This window comes from Auxenochlorella protothecoides (assembly GCF_000733215.1).
Source record: "Auxenochlorella protothecoides strain 0710 unplaced genomic scaffold scaffold93, whole genome shotgun sequence".
Classification (NCBI taxonomy): Eukaryota; Viridiplantae; Chlorophyta; class Trebouxiophyceae; order Chlorellales; family Chlorellaceae; genus Auxenochlorella; species Auxenochlorella protothecoides.
In genome coordinates this window covers 1-19,722 of record NW_011934269.1, presented here as the reverse complement: position 1 = coordinate 19,722, position 19,722 = coordinate 1, and the positions used below count along the sequence as shown (strand labels likewise).

The 19,722-nt window shown below is 62.3% G+C and overlaps 4 protein-coding genes across 4 annotated transcripts; 1 reads left to right on the top strand and 3 right to left on the bottom strand.

Annotated features, from left to right (window-relative positions):
• Positions 1-877: 877 nt before the first annotated feature.
• On the bottom strand, positions 878-9,306 carry F751_6615 (Glutamate synthase [NADH], amyloplastic; the record flags this gene model as incomplete). Its single annotated transcript, XM_011401294.1, has 10 exons — positions 878-1,039; positions 1,143-1,325; positions 1,571-2,024; positions 2,188-2,357; positions 2,512-2,712; positions 2,999-6,321; positions 6,520-6,988; positions 7,201-7,410; positions 7,688-8,998; positions 9,196-9,306. 10 exons carry the CDS (start codon positions 9,304-9,306, stop codon positions 878-880), a joined length of 6,594 nt encoding a protein of 2,197 aa, XP_011399596.1.
• A 1,327-nt stretch (positions 9,307-10,633) lies between these two features.
• F751_6614 (Alcohol dehydrogenase class-3) lies at positions 10,634-12,511 on the top strand (the record flags this gene model as incomplete). The annotated part of the gene is made up of 6 exons (XM_011401293.1): positions 10,634-10,639; positions 10,737-10,998; positions 11,125-11,313; positions 11,462-11,698; positions 11,943-12,250; positions 12,368-12,511. The coding sequence occupies 6 exons, from the start codon at positions 10,634-10,636 to the stop codon at positions 12,509-12,511; spliced, it is 1,146 nt and encodes a 381-aa protein (XP_011399595.1).
• A 1,774-nt stretch (positions 12,512-14,285) lies between these two features.
• On the bottom strand, positions 14,286-16,752 carry F751_6613 (hypothetical protein; the record flags this gene model as incomplete). The annotated part of the gene is made up of 6 exons (XM_011401292.1): positions 14,286-14,358; positions 14,585-14,681; positions 14,853-15,029; positions 15,115-15,223; positions 15,513-15,623; positions 16,597-16,752. 6 exons carry the CDS (start codon positions 16,750-16,752, stop codon positions 14,286-14,288), a joined length of 723 nt encoding a protein of 240 aa, XP_011399594.1.
• A 697-nt stretch (positions 16,753-17,449) lies between these two features.
• Positions 17,450-19,382, bottom strand: F751_6612 (Malate dehydrogenase, mitochondrial; the record flags this gene model as incomplete). Its single annotated transcript, XM_011401291.1, has 5 exons — positions 17,450-17,590; positions 17,780-17,902; positions 18,061-18,153; positions 18,393-18,797; positions 18,987-19,382. The coding sequence occupies 5 exons, from the start codon at positions 19,380-19,382 to the stop codon at positions 17,450-17,452; spliced, it is 1,158 nt and encodes a 385-aa protein (XP_011399593.1).
• Positions 19,383-19,722: the final 340 nt, after the last annotated feature.

Here is a 19,722-nt window from a genome sequence, read left to right as displayed (position 1 = left end):
TGGGTGGGAATTTGAGGGGGTAGACTTGAGTGCCTGGCTGAAGGGTGCACGTTTACAGGAGTACACAGAACACGGTTTAAGCGCAAGCATCTCCTGCCCATACAGGAAGCATCCTGTACACAGTCTTTGAGGTTCAGGCCTGGGCGGCTTTGGTGGTGGGCGGACTTTTGTCATACAATGTCCTGCTTCCTTCTGACCACGCCGACATCCCACGATTGATTGGGTAAGTTTGTAGCTTTGTAGCATCTGTTCGACCAGCCACTGTTTCAGCGTTGGACCTTTCTAATTCTCATCGTGTCCTCCTGAACCTCATTCTACCATGATCTCGCAGGATGTGGTCCATCTGGATTTTCACTGTGCCTTCCTTGCGGGCACGGCAATGCAGCAGTAAGGAGAAGGAGGCACTCAACTACCTCTTCCTGGCCATCCCCCTCGTCAACATTGCCATCCCTTTTGTTGTCAGATCCTTCCCACTCGTCTTCACTTGTGACCTCCTGCTCCTCGCCGGGATGTATGCCTGGAAAGGAGTGAAACCTCTGTCACAGCTTCCTTCAAGCAAGTAGGCTGGTCCCTTTCCTGACTTTGAAAAGATCCTGTGAACCAGATGCTCGCTGACAATGGAGAAGGGGTTCTTGTAGGCCGGGAGCTAGGCAATGTCAGAGCCCCGAGTCTCTGGCCTCCACACTTTCATTGACAATTACTATAAGGCTGAGTCAATTGACTTGCCATGCTGGCGTGAGTGCGGAATTACAACTATAGCAACATTCTTCAAGTATGCGTATAGTGCTGATTAGTTCTTCCCAGCTGGTTTGCAGTCAGGTAACAAAAAAGGGCAGCTCATGCTCATAGACCAGCCAAGATGCCAACGCATACTCTATCACACAGCGACCAGCTGCTGGCCCATGACCTTCTGGCTGAACTCCTTCCATGGGATGATGCCGCCCACGACCTCCTGCCTGGCGTCTGTGCTAGGCTCCACGCCAGCCAGGAATTTGTCCGTGGCAGCCGCCGCCCCACGGCCCTCAGCAATGGCCCAAACCTGGAGGGATGATTGCATGAGGTCAGCGATGATTAAAGCGCTCAAGCGCTTCATTGCACCCTCCTGCCCCCCTCGGCCCCTTGGCCCTGCCGCCTGCACCCACCACGAGGGACTGGCCACGCCGGCAGTCGCCAGCTGCAAACACTCCATCCATGGATGTCGCAAACTGGCCATACTCTGCCTTGAAGTTGGAGCGGGGATCGGTCTCGACACCCAGGGCCTCGGCCAGGGTGGCCTCTGGCCCCAGGAAACCCATTGCGAGCAGGACCATGTCAGCCTCGATGATCTGGGCAGGGGTGCAAAGGGAAGGTGAGGTCAGCAAGGATTTGAACTGCCGATTTCTATGGGCGTGAGTGACGTGCATGTGCAACTGTGGGGTTGCATGCACGGACTGGCACCACAATCTTCTGGACACCCTGACAAATCACAAAATGCAGCGCCGACCTCCTTCTCCCCAGACTCTGAGCTGGCGCTGCTGAAGGATGTCGCCCGCCCCAGCACCGATCATCCAGCCCCATTGAGCACACTCACCCTGTTGCTCCCAGGGACCTCCACGAACTTGGGCGGTCCGCCCGCGGTGGCCGGCTGCCACTCCACGCTGACAATCTCCAGGCCCTTGAGGTTGCCCTGGCCGTCGTCGATGAAGCGCTTGGTCAGCACCTCGTACACGCGCGGGTCGGCGCCGTACTTGGCCGCGGCCTCGGCGTGGCCGTAGTCCACCTTGAACACGCGCGGGTAGTAGGGCCAGGGGTTGCTGGCGGCGCGCGTCACAGGGGGCTGCGGCATCAGCTCCAGGTTGATGACGTTGGTCGCCCCGTGGCGCACGCTGGTTCCAATGCAGTCGGTGCCCGTGTCACCGCCGCCGATGACCACTACCGTCTTGCCCTTGGCAGAGATGGCCTTGCCATCCTCCAGGCCAGAGTCCAGCAGTGACTTGGTATTGGCGGCCAGGAATTCCATGGCAAAGTGCACGCCCTTCAGGGACCTGCATTATGGGGAGAGGGGGTGGGCGGGGGGTGGGCCGGGCCGGGAAGAGGATATCGGGGTTGGGTGGGCTGGATTGAGGACGCTGGGATGAATGAGGGGAAAGCCAGGTGCAGGTGGGTGTCTCACGCATCAGCATGCCACCTCCCACCATGCCCTCTCACCTGCCCTCGATGGGGAGGTCGCGCGGCTTGGTGGCCCCCGCAGCCAGGATGAGGGCATCGGAGGAGGCGCGGATGTCGCGCACGTCCACCTCGCGGCCGATGTGGGCCGAGGTGACGAACTGGACGCCCTCTGCCGCCATCAGGTCGACACGCCGCTGGACGATGCCCTCCTGCACCGGTGAGGGGGGTTGGCTGGGTGGCTGGCTGGCCGAGGGGGGCACGCAAGCTGGTATGAGCGCAACTGGCGTCCAGCTGGGACACCATGAACGGCACTGCCGGCTGAAACACCATGCTCCCTAGACCAAGCACATCCCCCACGAGTACCTTGTCGGTCTTCATGTTGGGCACGCCATACATCATGAGCCCGCCGATGCGGTCGGCACGCTCGTACAGGGTGACGGTGTGCCCTGCCTTGTTGAGCTGATCGGCGGCAGCCAGACCTGCGGGCCCGCCACCGATGATGGACACACGCTTTCCGGTCCGCACCGCGGGCGGCCGCGGCACCATCCAGCCCTCCTCCCATGCCTGGATTGGGAGGGGGAGAAGAGGTTGTGAGGTGTCAGTGGTTTGCTCTGGGTGCTCGGCCGACGTGCCGGCTCAAAAGGGCCCCTTGCTCCTTTGCTGACGAGACATAGCTTTGGCAAGCAGTGCGTGGTGTGTTCGGCCCCCCCCCCAACACCATTTTGACTCCGGGTCATAACCTGTTCTGCCCGGCCCCAGCCCCTTCGGGCAGCCAGTGTTCAGATCTGCCCCCCCCCCTACACCCGCCTCCTTTTCCAGCCAGGCCCAGAGCGTGGCTAGAAGCACCCACCTTGTCGATGATGGAGACCTCCATGGTCTTGATGGTGACCGGGTTCTGGTTGATGCCCAGGACGCAGGACCCCTCGCACGGCGCGGGGCACACCCTGCCCGTGAACTCCGGGAAGTTGTTGGTCTCCAGCAGCCTGTCCAGTGCCTCACGCCACCGCCCCTGCCAGACCAGCGCGTTCCACTCGGGGATGAGATTGCCCAGGGGGCAGCCGGTGGTGCGGTTGAGGCAGTAGGGCGTGCCGCAGTCCATGCACCGCGCCGACTGCGTGTTGAGCAGCTGCGCGTGCTGCTCGGCGGGCAGGTGCGCGTGCACCTCCCCCCAGTCAGCCATGCGCTCCTGCACGTCGCGGAAGGGCAGCGGCGCGCGCTCGTAGGCCTTGAACCCGCCGCTCTTGACTGCGGCCAGGCCGTCGACGACCGTCGGGCGCCCCGCCTCCCACAGCGCTGGGCGGCCGCCGACGGGCACGCCCTCCGCCGCATCGCGCAGCAGGCGCTTGTACTCCAGCTCGGCCTCCGCGGCGGCGGCGCCGGCCGGGGCAGGCGCGCGCGCCGGCACCGGCGCCGCCGTGGTGTCCACGACCTGCGCGCCGCGGCGCACCACCTCCAGCGCCATGCGCTTCAGGCTCTCAAACGCGTCGTCGGTGCTGGCGCCGGCCAGCACCTCCTCCTGCCCGCGCTGGGCTGCGGCCAGCTTGGCCTGCTCGGCCAGCGCGCGGCGGTAGTCCGGCGGGAACACTTTGACGAAGCCCTGCACCGCCGCGTCCCAGTCGGCCAGCAGCGCTCGGCCCTTCGCGGATCGCGTGAAGCGCACATGCCGCTGGATCAGGCTGCGCAGCGCGGCCACGTCCTCCTCGTCCTCCACGGGGAACAGGTCGCCGGCGACATCCGGGTTGCAGCGCGCCTGCAGGCGCGCCTCGGGGTCGTACACGAAGGCCACGCCGCCCGACATCCCCGCGCCAAAGTTCTTGCCCGTGCCGCCCAGGACCACCACGGTGCCGCCCGTCATGTACTCGCAGCCGTGGTCGCCCACACCCTCCACCACGGCGCGTGCGCCGGAGTTGCGCACGCAGAAGCGCTCCGCAGCCATGCCCGCGAAGTAGGCCTCGCCGGAGACGGCGCCGTAGAGGCAGACGTTGCCCACGATGATGTTCTCCCCCGGCTCGAAGTCGGAGACGGCGGGCGGGTAGACGGCAATGATGCCGCCGGACAGGCCCTTGCCCACGTAGTCGTTGGAGTCGCCCTCCAGCTCCAGCGTGATGCCGGGGCAGAGCCACGCGCCCAGGCTCTGCCCGCCGTGCCCGGACAGGGCCAGGTGGATGGTGCCCTCCGGCAGGCCCTCCGCGCCGTAGCGCTTGGTCACCTCATGCGACAGAGTGGTGCCCGTGGCGCGGTGCGTGTTGCAAACCGCTGCCTCCAGGAAGACGTGCCGTGCCTGGTCGCGCCGCGGGCGCAGCGCGGCGGAGCACAGCGGGATCAGTTCCGCGTCCAGCCCCGCCTCCAGCCCGTGGTCCTGCTTCTCGCTGCAGGTCTGGGCCGCGCCGGGGCGCAGGCTGGCGGCGGGGAGCAGCAGGCGGGACAGGTCGATGTTGGCAAGCTTGGGGTTGGCGGCCACCACCTCGGGGTCCACCTCCAGCATGTCGGCGCGGCCCACCATCTCCTGCACGCTCCTGAAGCCCATGTCGGCCATGTAGGTGCGTGCCTCCTCTGCCACCATGAACAGGAAGTTGATGACGTGCTCGGGCTGGCCCGCGAACTTGGCGCGCAGGACAGGGTCCTGCGTAGCGATGCCCACGGGGCAGGTGTTGGTGTGGCACTTGCGCATCATGATGCACCCCAGCGCGATGAGGGGGGCGGTGGCGAACCCAAACTCCTCCGCGCCCAGGAGCGCGGCCACGACGATGTCGCGCCCCGTCTTCATCTGGCCGTCGGCCTGAAGGGTGGTGCGCCCGCGCAGGCCGTTGGCCACCAGGGTCTGGTGCGTCTCGGCCAGGCCCAGCTCCCAGGGCAGGCCCGCGGACTTGATGGAGGTCCACTTGGCCGCGCCGGTGCCGCCGTCATGCCCCGAGATGAGCACGTGGTCGGCGTGGCCCTTGACCACGCCGGAGGCCACCACGCCCACCCCGTTCTCGGACACCAGCTTGACCGAGACGCGGGCCGAGGGGTTGGCGGACTTGAGGTCGTAGATGAGCTGGGCCAGGTCCTCGATGGAGTAAATGTCGTGGTGGGGGGGCGGCGAGATGAGGCCCACGCCGGGCGTGGAGTTGCGCGTGCGCGCGATGTCGCCCTTGACCTTGCCCCCCGGCAGCTCGCCGCCCTCGCCGGGCTTGGCGCCCTGGCTGATCTTGATCTGCAGCTCGTCGGCGTTGGTCAGGTAGTGCGCGGTGACGCCAAACCGCCCCGACGCGATCTGCTTGATGGAGGACCGCATGGGGTTCCCGCTGCCGTCGGCGTTGGGCACCAGGCGTCGCGGGTTCTCCCCGCCCTCCCCCGTGTTGGACTTGCCGCCAAGCGAGTTCATGGCGATGGCCAGCGCGGTGTGCGCCTCCAGCGAGATGGAGCCGTAGCTCATGGCCCCCGTCACGAAGCGCCGCACGATGGCCGCCGCGGGCTCCACCTCCTCCAGCGCCACCGGCGCCGCGCCGCGCCGGAAGCGCAGCATGCCGCGCAGGTTCACGCTGCGGTTCAGCTCCTGGGTCAGGCGCGAGTACTCGGCGTACGCGCCGCGCGACCCCGTGCGCGCCGCCTCCTGTAGCTTGGCCATGGCGATGGGGTCGTTCAGGTGCAGCTCGTGACCCATCGTCGACCGGAAGTGGTAGTCGCCCGGGTCGGGCAGCATGGCTGCCGCGGCGGGGGGCACGTACGCCGCGGCGTGCAGCGCCAGCAGGTCCGCGGCCAGGTCGGCCAGGCTCATGCCGCCGATGCGCGAGGCGGTGCCCGTGAAGCAGGCGTCCACCACCTCCGCATCCAGGCCCACCGCCTCGAAGATCTGGGAGCCCTTGTAGGAGGCCACAGTGCTGATCCCCATCTTGGCCATGACCTTGAGGATGCCGTCGCCCACCGCGCGGAAGTAGGCGTCCTCCAGCTCCGCGCGGGACAGGCCGGCCGGCACGCGGCCGTCGGCCTGCAGCGCCAGCACCGCCTCCAGCGCGAGGTAGGGCGACACCGCGTCCGCGCCGTACCCGATCAGCAGGCAGAACTGGTGCACCTCGCGCACGTCGGCCGCCTCCACCAGCAGGCCGACGCGCGAGCGCTTCTGCAGGCCCACCAGGTGCTGGTGCACCCGGCCCGTGGCCATGATGGAGGGTATACCGCACCGGCTCGCGTCTGCGTGGCGTGCCAAGGCGAGGGGGTGAGTTCCGGAAGTAGGCAGGGGTTTGAGGGGGTCACCCTTGCATACATGAAGCCAACTCGACAGGATCTGGGGGAGGATGGCGCGCCACCCCAAGGAGGTGCAAACGGCCCGCACCTGCAAACCTGGTCAGGGCACCTCCCAATCACCCAGCACAACCAATACGCACTCACCCGCAGCACGGTCGGACAGCACGATGAAGTCGACGCCGGCCTCAATGGCGGCGGCGGCCTCGCTGCAGATGCGCGCCAGGGCGGCCTCCAGGCCACCTGGCCCCTCGGCGACAGGCCAGGTGGCGTCCACCAGCCGCGTCTCCCAGCCGCTGTAGGTCATGTGCTTCATGGCCTGCATCTCCGAGGGCCGCAGCAGCGGCTGCTCCAGCTCCAGGCGGTGGGCCTGGGACTGCCCGGTCTCCGTCAGGTCGCCCTCCGGCCCGATCATGGCCCGGGTGGAGGTGACGAGGCGCTCGCGCAGCGGGTCGATCGCCGGGTTGGTCACCTGGGCGAACAGCTGCTTGAAGTACTCGGACAGCAGCTTGGGGCGCTGGCTGATGGCGGCCAGGGGCGAGTCGTTGCCCATGGAGCCCAGCGGCTCCGCCCCAGACTTGGCCATGGGCAGCAGCAGCACCTCCATCGTCTCGACCTGGGGAGGAAGGGGGATGAGAGGAACACAGGAAATCTGAGCTCAACTCAAGTGGCGGGCAAGCGCAGAATTCTCGCCGCTTAGGCGAGGACTGGGTGCCAAGGAGTGGGAACGCCCACCCCGGAAAACACGCAAGCACTGTTCTGGCCCCATTCCTTGGCCTGCCAGCGAGGTGCAAGGGGCACAAGAGGGCTGAGCGGCTCCCGACTCACGGTATAGCCAAAGGCTGTGAGGGGCTTAAGCAGGCGGTGGATGCCGGAGACACCGTCGGAGGGCACCTCGCCGTCGTCGCCATCCATACCCTTCACGGCCGGCAGCTCCAGCGCCGCTGGGTCCACCGACTCCACGATGCGGTCCAGGGTGACCACCTCATCCTCCAGCCACTTGCCGTAGGGGCGCGCAGAGGCGTACCTGTGCTTCATCTGCAGGTTGGGAGTGGGAAGGAGAGGAGGGTGCCGTCAGGCACTTCAGGATGGCAACCCATCGGCCAAGAGGAGGGTCGGTGGGCGCAGTCGTGAGCTATCGATAGACTTAAATACATGCTGCTCACAAAAGATCCATGGCATGCACGAGGGGCCGTCATGGCACATTGCGCAGACATTGCGGAGCTGACCCCACTCAGCATGCAACCATGTCATCATGGTAGCTACTCAGCATGCTTCCTCCCAAACCCAAACCACCCCCCCCCCTCCAGCTCACCGCCTCGTCGTCCACGACGCAGTGGCGGTCAAAGTCGACCAGGAAGATGTTGCCCGGCATGAGGCGCCCCTTCTTCGCGACGTCCGTGGGGTCCACGTCCACGGTGCCCACCTCGGAGGCCATGATGACGCGGCCGCTCTTGGTGATGTAGTAGCGCCCCGGGCGCAGCCCGTTGCGGTCAAGGGTGGCCCCGATGTAGCGCCCGTCGGTGAAGGAGAGGAGCGCGGGGCCGTCCCACGGCTCCATGATGGCCGAGTGGAAGCGGTAAAAGTCCTTCTTCTCCTCGCTCATCAGCGCGTCGTTCTGCCAGGCCTCGGGCACCATCATGAGCATGGCCTCGGGCAGGTCGCGCCCCGACCGCACCAGCAGCTCCAGCACAGCGTCGAAGGAGCCGGAGTCGGACTGCCCCGGCGGCACCACCGGCAGCAGCTTCTGCAGCGTGCGCTCGGGCAGGCCCAGCGCCTCGCAGCGCATGACGCCCTGCCGCGCGCGCATCCAGTTAACGTTCCCGCGCAGCGTGTTGATCTCGCCATTGTGGCCCAGCATGCGCATGGGCTGCGCGCGGTGCCAGGAGGGGAAGGTGTTGGTGGAGAAGCGCGAGTGCACCAGCGCCATGTAGGAGGTGAAGCGCGGGTCCTGCAGGTCACGGTAGTAGCCGGGAACCTGGGCCGGCGTCAGCTGCCCCTTGTACACGATGGTGCGCGAAGACAGTGAGCAGATGTACACGTCGTCGTCGCCCAGGTGCTGCAGGCGCAGCTTGGACTCGATCAGCTTGCGCAGGAGGTACATCTGCTGCTCGATGCCGCGCGAGCGGCGGCCCGCGCCGGGCGCCGCGCGAGACACCACAAACTGCTCCACCACCGGCTCGGTGGACAGCGCGGAGGGGCCCAGGCCGGCGGGGTCGGTGGGGACGCGGCGCCAGCCCAGCACGTGGTTGCCCAGGCGCTCCGCCACGTTGCCGATGATGTCGCGGATGGCCTTGGCCTCCTCGATGTCGCGGGGCAGGAACACCTGGCCGATGCCGTAGTCGCCGGGCGGGGGGAGGTCGAAGCAGGCCTCGTCGGCCATCACCTCGGCGAAGAAGGGGTGGGGAATGGCCACCAGGATGCCCGCGCCGTCGCCCGTGTTCTCCTCGCAGCCGCAGGCGCCGCGGTGGGTCATGCGCACCAGCATCTCCAGCGCGTCCTCCACCGTGGCACGGGAGGGCTTCTTGGACAGCTCGGCCACGAAGCCCACGCCGCAGGCATCCCGGTCGTTGGCGGGGTCGAACAGGCCCTGGGCCTCGGGGATGGCGCTGTGCTTGGAGACCACCTGCGGGGACGAGGGGGAGGGCACACGGTGGTTGACGGCGGCGGCGATGAGGGGAGTTCGGTCACGTTTCGGGCCCCTTGCGCTGTGAATTCAGAAAAATCAACCCCATCCAGACCCACCTGGAGTGCTCCGCCGCGACCGACCCTGCTGGGGGTGACGCGCAGGGTGGGGATCGCCCGACCGTGCCTCTGACTAACCGAACCCGAGCGGAACCCTGTGAAGGTGCGCAGGGGTGCCACACCCTGCGCATTGGGCATGCATGGCGAGCCCGACTGCAGGCGACAGCCCTGTAGTCGCGCTTGCTGCATGATGCTGCGGGGGGCGGTCCGCCCCGAGCGGACTAGGGTTGCGTGTTCCGGCCTTGGATGGAGCCGAAGTCAGCCTCCTGGCTATGCTTGATGTGAGTATAAATATACACTTTGTTTTTCGGTCTGAAAGAACTGGGATCCCAGGCAACGATGGCTGCGGGGCTGCGAAACGTGACAGCAGGGTTCTGGGAAAACATCCTACGTGGGGGGGGTGGGCGTGACCCGTCAGCAATTGATTGCAATGCACGGGAATACCCTTGTTCCCCTACCGGGCTTGCGCCGGTTGCAAATAGCTTATTTTCGAGAGCTGGATAATCTCTGGCGCAGTTGATTGCCTCAAATGGCGAACCGTGGGGTGGGGGTGGGGGGAAGGGGGGAAGGGGAAGCAGGGGCGGGGGCCCACCAAAAGCTGTGGGACGTCATAGAGCTGGGATCCGTCCAAAATACCAAGGTCAATCAGGAGACATTAAGTAAGAGAAGTGATCCAGTGCGACGTGATACGACACTGCTCTGCGATTCATTCTCATACCTTGCTAGTATTTCAAAGTATTGCAACGCCTCTTGTAATGCAAAAATATAACATCTCCATGCTGTCATCTAAGGCATGCTACGCTCAATCTCGCTTGCAAGCAGCTCGTAATACTAGTATAGTCTGTGAATTGACCTCTGGATTAACGTGCATTGTCAAGGACAGAGATATACAGCCAAGAGGATATGGACAGCTGTACAGGCGCACAGCTCCACACGTTGATCTCAGGGGAGCCTGACTTCCATCCCCAAGCAACGTACGCCCTAGAGGGTTTGTCCAGGCCTAAATATATCATTCGATTCCTCCAAAAAAGTCCAGCTACATGTCATTCCGAGGAATCTGAATGAGCTGCAGTATTTTCACAGCATTAACCTGGAAGACAGCACTTCTTCTCAAGAATTTGGCCAATTGGTCGTCTATGTGCATTTTTAGCGTTCTGTCCATGTGTTCTGAGCTCAAGCCAACGCAGTAGTTACCTGGCGGTCTACAAGTTACTGTCATCGCCCATGCACATGGGTGCTGATCCGAAGACGGGCACCATGCTTCACTAAGGGTGACGGTAAACCCAAAGATTCATCAACTGTTACTCCCGCGAACCTCAAGAGCAAGGTGCTGAGGTGCTTCCTGGTGTCTGCCAAGTGGTGCAGTGTGCATTCACTTGATTACGTCATCAAACATGAAGGACGAGGACAAACTCCAAAACGATGCAATGAACTGGTGTGGCCTTCGCCGAGTGCAGTAAATATAAATTTCCCAGAGACTTACTGCATCTGTGGTCGCTCATAGTGCGTCGAGGCAATGGTGGTGAGTTCTCCGGGTAGTGGATGTTTCGGACCGAGCGCTGGGAAGAACCCGGTACGCAGACTTCCGGATTCTTACCCTCGTACCTGCATCGCCACAGGAATCAACAGTCGGCAAGGTGATTGAATGCAAGGCCGCCATCGCGTGGGATGCGAAGCAGCCCCTGGAGGTGGCCACCGTGAGCGTGGACCCTCCCCAGGCAGGCGAGGTCCGGATCCGCATCATGGCCACCGCTCTCTGCCACACCGACTCCTACACCCTGGATGGTCATGACCCAGAGGGTCTATTCCCTTGCATCCTGGGACACGAAGCTGCCGGCATCGTGGAGAGTGTGGGAGAGGGTGTGACCTCCCTCGCCGTAGGTGTGTGTGGGGCTGCGGGGCCTGCAGCTGCTGAAGAGGCATGGACTGACCTCAGGGCTTGGATGCGGGGTACTAGGCATCCACCTTTTGACCAACTGCCAAAAGTATGGCCCTGACCTTGCACAGGCGATTCGGTCATCCCCTGCTACCAAGCCAACTGTGGCAGCTGCATCTTCTGCAAGCACCCCAAGTCCAATCTGTGCACAGCCGTCCGCCAGTACACCGGGAAGGGTGTGATGAAGGCAGATGGGAAGACCAGGTTCCACTGCAGGGGAAGGGACATCTACCACTTCATGGGCACCTCCACTTTCTCAGGTGGGGGAAGGCAACGCCCCCGGAAGCCTGCCAGCACATCTTCCTGGGCAGACCGCATGCAGCAAGCGAGAATTGTTCACATTCTCCGCGAGGCGATGCTGGCGGGGCCCCCTCACACACACCTCTCACTCCCGGACCCCCACTCCAGAGTACACTGTGGTGCACGAAGTGTCGGTGGCCAAGATCAACCCCGAGGCGCCCCTGGAGAAGGTTTGCCTGCTCGGATGCGGTGTGGCCACCGGGTGGGGGGCGGTGTACAACACCGCCGAGGTCCAGCCCGGCCAGTCTGTCGCGGTGTTTGGCTTGGGCTCCGTGGGTCTGGCCGTCATCGAGGCCGCGCAGCGCGCTGGTGCCACGGAGATCGTGGCCATCGACACGAACCCGGGTGGGTGCGGGGGGTGGGGGTCCGCCAGCGTATCCCTCTGTGCGATGGGTGGCAGCTGAGGGGTGGGGTGGGATGTCGGTGAGGATGGTGGGCGTGAATTCTGGGCCGGCTCGCGCCAGGCCGCATGCATGTGCGAACAGGACCACACCGCTGGTCATCGCTGGTGACCCATGCACCGGCTTTCGTGACCCCGGCGCTGTGATGGTACGACCTCCTCGCTCTCCTCGTCATCCGCCTGCCGCAGACAAGTTCAAGCTCGCCAAGGAGTGGGGAGCGACAAAGTGCATCAACCCCAAGGACCATGACAAGCCCATCCAGCAGGTCCTGATCGAGAGCTCCCCCGATGGCTGGGGGTACGACGCGACCTTCGAGTGCATCGGGCACGTGGAGGTGATGAAGGCGGCGCTGGAGGCGGCCCATCGCGGCTGGGGCCAGTCCGTCGTCATCGGCGTGGCAGCCGCCGGCCAGGAGTTGCACACCCGCCCTTTCCAGCTGGTCACCGGGCGGCAATGGAAGGGCACCGCCTTTGGAGGGTACAAGTCGCGGGAGCAGGTGAGGGCGGCTGAGGACCTGCTTTTGCTGCTGTGGGGAGTAGACTCAGCCTAGTACTTTTCCATGCAAAAGTTTGTGCCGGAACATGCCGAAATCCGCAACACACCCTACCCGTAGGTCCCTGGGCTTGTCGAGCTGTACCTCAAGGGTGAGACCAAGCTGGACAAGTACGTCACCCACGCCTTCGACTTTGACAAGATCAACGAGGCCTTTGACCTGCTCCACTCCGGCAAGAGCCTGCGTACGGTGCTCACTTTCTAGCTGTGAGGCTCTAAGTGAGCGGATCTCCCCAGGCCGAGCCAGCGAACCAGGGACGATGGGACGGTGAAGCAGGTGCAAGCCTGCTACAATCGCCTTGCTCCACCTTCTCGGGGTGAGGTCTCAGCTGCTGCATGGGAGCCCCATGAAGTTCTGCATTTGTCCTTCTTATACAGACACGGGCTTGGGATCTGGAAGGGCGTCACGCCAAACATGAAGGACTGGACGGGGGTTGGGGCTGGACGGTGCCGCTAGGGGCCAGAAGACATTGAGAGCGATGCAGTCGCCGGTGGGTAGGCACGGGAAAAGAGCAGGAGTCCTGGAATGCACGATATGGCTTGCAGAAAAGGGAAACCTTCACGCATGTGCTGTCTGTGGGGGTTAACGCCGCCGCGCTCACGTGGGGGATTGCGCATACAAGGTCCAAGTTCGGTGGGAATTTGAGTCTCCAATGGATATGTGGAATTCAGTCACCCTGATGCAAGGAGGCATCTCCCTGGACGAATCATGATGTCTTGGTAAGGAGCGGTCTGCTCCGCCCTCACGAACTGCTTTGTGTGGATCACTACAAAGAGGGGAGGAGGTGGGGCGGTTCAAGGTGAGAATGCAAGTGCATGACGAAGGTTGTGGCCGCAGTCGGCCCGTACGTACAGTTGAGCAGGGCAAGCATCTTCCAGACCACTCACCCAGAAGCTGAGCAAATAGCTTGGCCGCTTCCCGGCGGTTCAGTCTGCCAGATAAGGCCTGGAATGAGAGCACACCAGTCTGCCTGTCATGAAACTGGTTTTCAAGTACCCTGCATGATAAGGGAGGGAGATCTTGGTGTGTCAAGCTGCATAAGCTTCTGCTTCAGAGATTGCTCCGGCACTCCCTCAAAAGCCGCACATTCACGCCCCACCTTGCCAAGTCCACCTACCCTAGGAGGGCGGCTGAAGCAGGATTCAGTGTATCGCTGGGTGACCTATTCCAACCGGGTTTCTGTGTGCCGGCCGCACTCTCCTCCAGCAGGCTGAACTGGGTGAGGTTTGCCATGGTCCACCTTCCTCCCTGAAAGGGAGATGGGGAGTGTTGCATCACCTTCCTACTTCAGGTCATTTGGCTGCACCAAGATCTGCAGCAGCCTGCTCTCCCAAGGACCAGAGCCAGCCTCCACCTGGCTGGAGGATGCGGCTGTGTGAATACCCTCCTCCTCTTCCTCCACCGCGGGCAGCATGGAGGCAAGGTCACCTGCGGAGTGGACTCGACAGGACCTCATGAAACACCGTGTGGCAAAGGACACATAGAGGGAGCAGCAGTGATTGCAGAGACATCCAATCAATCACTGTCAAACCCTGGTACGGACCTGCAAACACGGCATCGTCCACTGGCCCACCAGGTGCTGTACCAGAGGACCTGGAGAAGAAATGGGTGCAGACGTGGTGGTGAGTTGCTTTATCTATGCACAAGGTAATTCTCATGTCTGTAGTGCTTGGACGAATCATGGTTCTGGACCGAATTCTGGCGAACTCCAGGTGACCTTGTGGCCTCTGGAAAATGCACGCCCCCACCATCAACCCGCTGACGTATACTTTCCCTATCAAGCACCTCACCCTTCCGAGATCAGCGTTCCATTGCTCTCGGGCCGCAGACCAGACAGGCGCTGACGCTTTGCCATGGAAGCTGGAGTGTACATATTCTGCGGGAGAGAGAGACCAGAGGGAGTGAGCCATCTGCCATCTATTTTGTCTGCCAATCTGCCTGACAGAAGCAGCATCACCTAAGGAGATCCTTTTCGCCTTCAGCTCACCTGGCCCAGGAGCATGGCTGTCTGGTAGGCGCTGCCGGGGCTTGCGCTCAGTGCTGCGCGCAGCCTGTGCTTATGTGAAGGATATTCAAGGGGGCGTGGGTGTGAGGATTGTAGCAAGAGTGGTCTTGACCACTGTGTGGGCACAGGGATGTGTGCAGGAGCACTGCAGCCCACTTGGAAGACCAGAGTCCACCTTACATCTTCAGAGAAAGTTCAAGCACATCCTTAAACCTTGGTGTCTGTCCTCCGAGTAGACACAGCAGCACCCGCTGTGGGAAGCCCACCCGCACCTCTCAGTCTCGATGTCGCTGCCGGGGCTGCTGCTCAGCACACGTTTCAGTAACGAACTGCGTGGGCCTGCCAGCAGCTCAGCATCATATTCTGGCTCTGGACCGCCAAGCGGAGGGGCTTTGTCTCCCAAAGCGGGCATCCAGCCATCTGTGAAATTGAAAAGGCCCTTCTGTCACGATGTTGCTTTGAGGTTCCGTTGATTCCCTGTCCTACCAATCCAGGTGCAGGGCGGGGGATGTCAAGAACAGTAGCTCCCGCGCTGCTCACCTCCACGTCCATACTCCTGTGCCAGGTCATGCTGCTCAGGCCCTGCCTCCATGACAGCCTCGTCCTGGGGCACAGACTTCCTGCCCGGGGAAGGGGTGACGACCCAGCTGGTGCCATGCAGCACCACCCCAGGCAAGGATGAGGGGTCCAGAGCGTGCTGGAAGGTGGCCTCCAGGCCTGTGCGGGGGGGGTGGATGTTGGGTTTGAGCTGAAGGCACATCCAGCCTGCCTTGTCTGAGCTGTTCCCACCGCTATGCCTCACCTTTGGGAGCCTCCAGGGACTTGACGGTCAGTGGGTTGCCCTGTTCCCTCTCAAAAAGAGTGCGGGGCGCGAGAGTGTCGCCCACATCGGCCATCCACTCCCGATACTCCTGCAATGTCTCTAGGAGGAGTGGCTCAATGAGGGGTGCACACCTTGAAGACAGGCATGGTCACGGGGCAGACATTGTAAGCACCTTGCAGAGCAGTCAATAAAATGACTGCTGCCGTTAGGAGAGACTTCCCAACAATCCCTGCCATCTATAGGACCTGAGACAGGAACCTAAATGGCCTGCATACCTGCACTGAGATCTGGATGTCACATGGATTGTCCACAGTCGCAGCCCTCTTCCGCACTCTCCGCTGCTTTCCTTGGGCGAGCATGCCCTTGGCGGGGCCCACCTGTGGAGCGTTCTCGGGCGTTGGGTCCACACAAGCCTCCCCGCCGTACTCCTGCCAGTCCAGCCCGGGAAAGTCGGGCATCTGCACGTCAGGGACCTCAAACATCTCTGGCTGAGACTGGCTGCACAGGGTGAGGTTATTTGTGAGAGTGAGATATGCATGTGTCAGCCGCAGCACAGGCATAGAGTCATGGGAGAGGACTGGCATCCTGCCCCGGATTTGACAGTGTGCTGCACAGGTGCCTGGCATGTACAAATGTCGGCACTGCAGTGAAGTGCTCCGAAGCAGACGCACGACGGCTGCAAGCCCCTGCTCACCAAGCGTCGGGACTCTCCTCCTCCAGCAGGAGGCCATGTGGGCGGCGACCGCCCTGCATGCCGAGGTCAGGACTGTCCAGTGTCGAGACCTTGGCCTCGAGCCGGGCTGAATGGGCGCTGCGGAGGTGCTCTGACTCCGTAGGGACGGCGGGCATGAGGAAGTAGTCATCATCAGGCTGGGGGAGGAAATGGGTTCAAATGGAGGTGGGATCAGAATGCGGGGATTGGGATGAAAGGGGACATGTCCAGGGTACCAGGAGGACATGCATGTCTCGCAGACCCTCCTTGACGGTACAGGCGGTCCCTGCTTTTGTCACATTCTTCCTCACCCAGAGGCCATCTCCTTACCTGTCCATAGTCCAGCTTACGGAAAACGGCTTGCTCCATTGGCAGGGCTGAACTTAGGCCCATTGCATCCTGATCCAGGGCTGTCAAAGTGATGGCCTCAATCCTGGAAAAGAAAGAGGAGTCAATGGTGATGAGTATGGGTAGGTGCATCTCCTCACTATCCCTTGAGACAGATCCTGGGCCCTGCAATGCATCTCACCTTGCCAAGCGCTTTCCAGTAGATTGATGCGCACTTGTGGGAGTCTCCTCGCGCCCCAACCCTCTCAGTCGCCGCTGGAGAAAGAGCAAGTGGCTGATCTTATCTTTTGTTGAGGTCCACACAGTAGTGACTTAGGCGATTGTGATGGAACACAGCGGCAAGGATGCGTATGTAAATTCCCCACGATTCATTCGGTCCTCCAATTTTTTGAGAGACTCACCAGAGCGTCATTGCAGTCATCCAGGAGGTAGGTCACTTGCCGGTGCTGAATGACCACCACACCCCCGGCAAGGACGGCTTGCAGGCGCAGGGCCTGGGGCACCTCGGGATTCATGAGCACCTCGCTGCGGATGGGTATAGAAGCTTGCGGCGTCATGGGGGTCGTAGTCTTGCGAAGAACGCATTGGAATCGACGATGCATTGCACGAGTCGATGCCCACACCACGTACCATGTCTCGCCAACATGGACCTGCAGCACCTTGCCCTTGTTCAATTTCTTGCCATGAGCCGCGATCCTGTGGCAAGGAGGAGCGGCAGCGAGTGGTTCAAGTATAAATTTTGCAAAAATCAAGGCTTCTCGCAAAAGCTCACACCCCCACTCCGCTCTTCGGCCGCTCCTCACCACACTGCTCCGAGGGCGGACTTGGTGCCGAGGAGATGCTGCGAATAAAACATGCCGCCCTTGTGCCCGGTTCCCCGCCTGCGTGAGTCTGTAATGATTATTAGAGGCCTTCATGAAGACTGGGAGCATGAATGGTTGCTTCCGAAGCAGAATGAAGACATGCACTGCACTTGGCCTCACAGCGGGATGTTACTCACGCCCAACGATAACGGTGCCTCTTTTGCCTTGACCACCTCGGCGGGCAATATGTTTACAATGCTAGCTTTGCGCTATATTTTGTTGCTTTGTGGTGGGATCTAATGAAGGAATGGGTACCGCTCCATGATTCAAATGCCTCCTGTGACCCGGGGTCGCAGGGGGCTTCCCGATCATGCATCCCGGCGCGTGTTGTTAGCCTACCCCTCTTTTAATCAGAGCAGGCGACCCCAGGGCACGACGTCCTGGCAGACAATCAAGCCTTGTTCGCAAACTCGATGCCAGTCTTGATGTTCTTGGTCAGCAGCTCGTTCATGCCGTCCAGACCGGCCTGCTCAGCAGGTGAGAGCTCGCCGAGCGGCAGGAAGTCCTCGACGCCATTGGGGCCCAGCACGACCTGGAACATTCGAGTAGGGCAGTTGAGGATGACCATATCTTCCTCACCACATGACCAAAGGAAGCCTCAGAGTGGTGCTGCACCCTTTCGGCACCCATGGCATGCATTAAAGAGGGGTAGGCACCTGGCATTGCCCCTGGCAAGAGATGCTCACAAACAACTGTTGCCCACAGCTGCACCATCCCTCACCTTGCTGGCAAAAAACTTGAAGTCAGGGTGGACGTCAGACTCCACAAATGTGCACTCAACAACATCCTTTTCGCCGTTCAGCGCCAGCAGCACAGACTCCGCAAAGCGTGCAGCGGCATATGCCTGGTGCACGTTGGAGGGGAGCTCTGGGCATCACGTAGAAAAGCACAGATACTCTCACCCTACTCCACACAGCCTGCTGTCCCGGCGGCACTCCCCGGTACGGCATTACTCCAGCGCAGCTGAAACTCAACCACGCCCATCTCCACCCTTTCACTCACCATGGAAAGGGTGGCTGACCCGGCTCCAGCCTTGGCCTCCACCACCTCGGTGCCCGCATTCTGTATCCGCTGCGTGAGGGCTGCCGCCTCCGCCTTCGAGAACGCGACAGAGGGGGTGGCCTGCGGAGCAGTGGTGCTGGGCTGGTGAGCGTCCGCAGACCGAGCAGGGCGAGATTCACTCATGAATGTACAGGGTGGCGGCGCGCTGCTCTGACACGCCAATCAACCTGGCCAAGCCCACCATCCTGTGACGGTCATGAGGCCCCAGGTGCCGCTGTCCTTGCCCGACGCTCCCACTCACAACCACCCCCCTTCCCCTCCCCTCACAGCACCTGGGACAGCAGGGGCAGGATGGTCTCGCCGGCGTGCCCACCGATGACGGGCACCTGGACGTCAACGACGTCCAGGCCCTTGGCCTCCGCGACAAAGGTCTCCGCGCGGACCACATCCAGCGTGGTCACGCCCAGCACCTTGCGCTTGTCGTACACGCCGGCGGCCTTCAGCGTCTCGGCCGCGATGGGCACGGTGGAGTTCACCGGGTTGGAGATGATGTTCAGGATGGCGCCAGGGGCGTGCTGGGCCACGCCCGTCGCCAGCGTCTTGACGATGCCGGCATTGATGTTGAACAGGTCGTCGCGGGTCATGCCGGGCTTGCGTGGCACGCCGGCGGGGATGATGACCAGGTCCGCGCCGGTCAGGGCAGCGCCCAGCTCGTCAGGGCCCGTGTGACCAGACACCTATAGCGCGTGAGGGGGGCGGGGTGGAGGGGAAGGGGGGGTGGAGGGGAGGCTGTGATGAGAGTGTGTATGCCAATGCCAGGCCCCAATGTTTGGGAGGGAGGGTGGAGAAGGCAGACATGTGGGTCACATCTTGCAGAATGAGGGTTGCCTGTGCATGCGGCTAGGGCCTGCCACGAGCAAGTAGACCCCGCTCTGCCACCCCATGGTCACCACCTTGACGCTGGTGTTGATGTGGGAAAGGTCCGCCGCCACTCCCTTGACATTGGCAATATCGTAAAGACGCAGCTCGGTGATCTGGGGGTTCAGCTTGAGCAGGAGGGCCAGGGGCTGTCCGATGCCGCCGGCCGCTCCCAGCAGGGCGACGTTCTTGGCCTCCACAGTGGCCCCAAGGGTGCGCCCCTGGGGCGCGGCGCTGGATCGCACTGATCGCAGCTGCACATTGTCGGCACGGCGGAATGCGGGGGTGACCACGCGCAGGCTAGCGGTAATGGGACCCGCCCGGCTGGGCTTTGCACGGGGTTGGACCCCAGCCACGCACGGCGTGGCAGCTGGCCGAGTGGAGGAGCACGCGAGGACAGACATGCTGTAGGAATGCTGCAGGTGACCAACACAATGCAATGTGATAGGGTTCAGGGGCAGCAATCACTTTCTGGCTGTCAGGATTACTTATTGGCGAATTGCAGACGCACAGTAAACACGTGCAAGAGGGGTGGGCCGTAGAGAGGGTGGATTTGTCCATTTGTCCATCAGAGCCGTTCTGCGCCAGTCAAATAGAACTCAAGGAACACCAATTGTGAATACATGATTCCTCAAGTTTATTGTTACTCACCCAGAGCGAAGTGAAATCGCTCACAAGGAGTTTTCATTGTCACCGCAACACACTATCCACTCCGGCGCAACATATGCGGCGCACGAGTCGAAG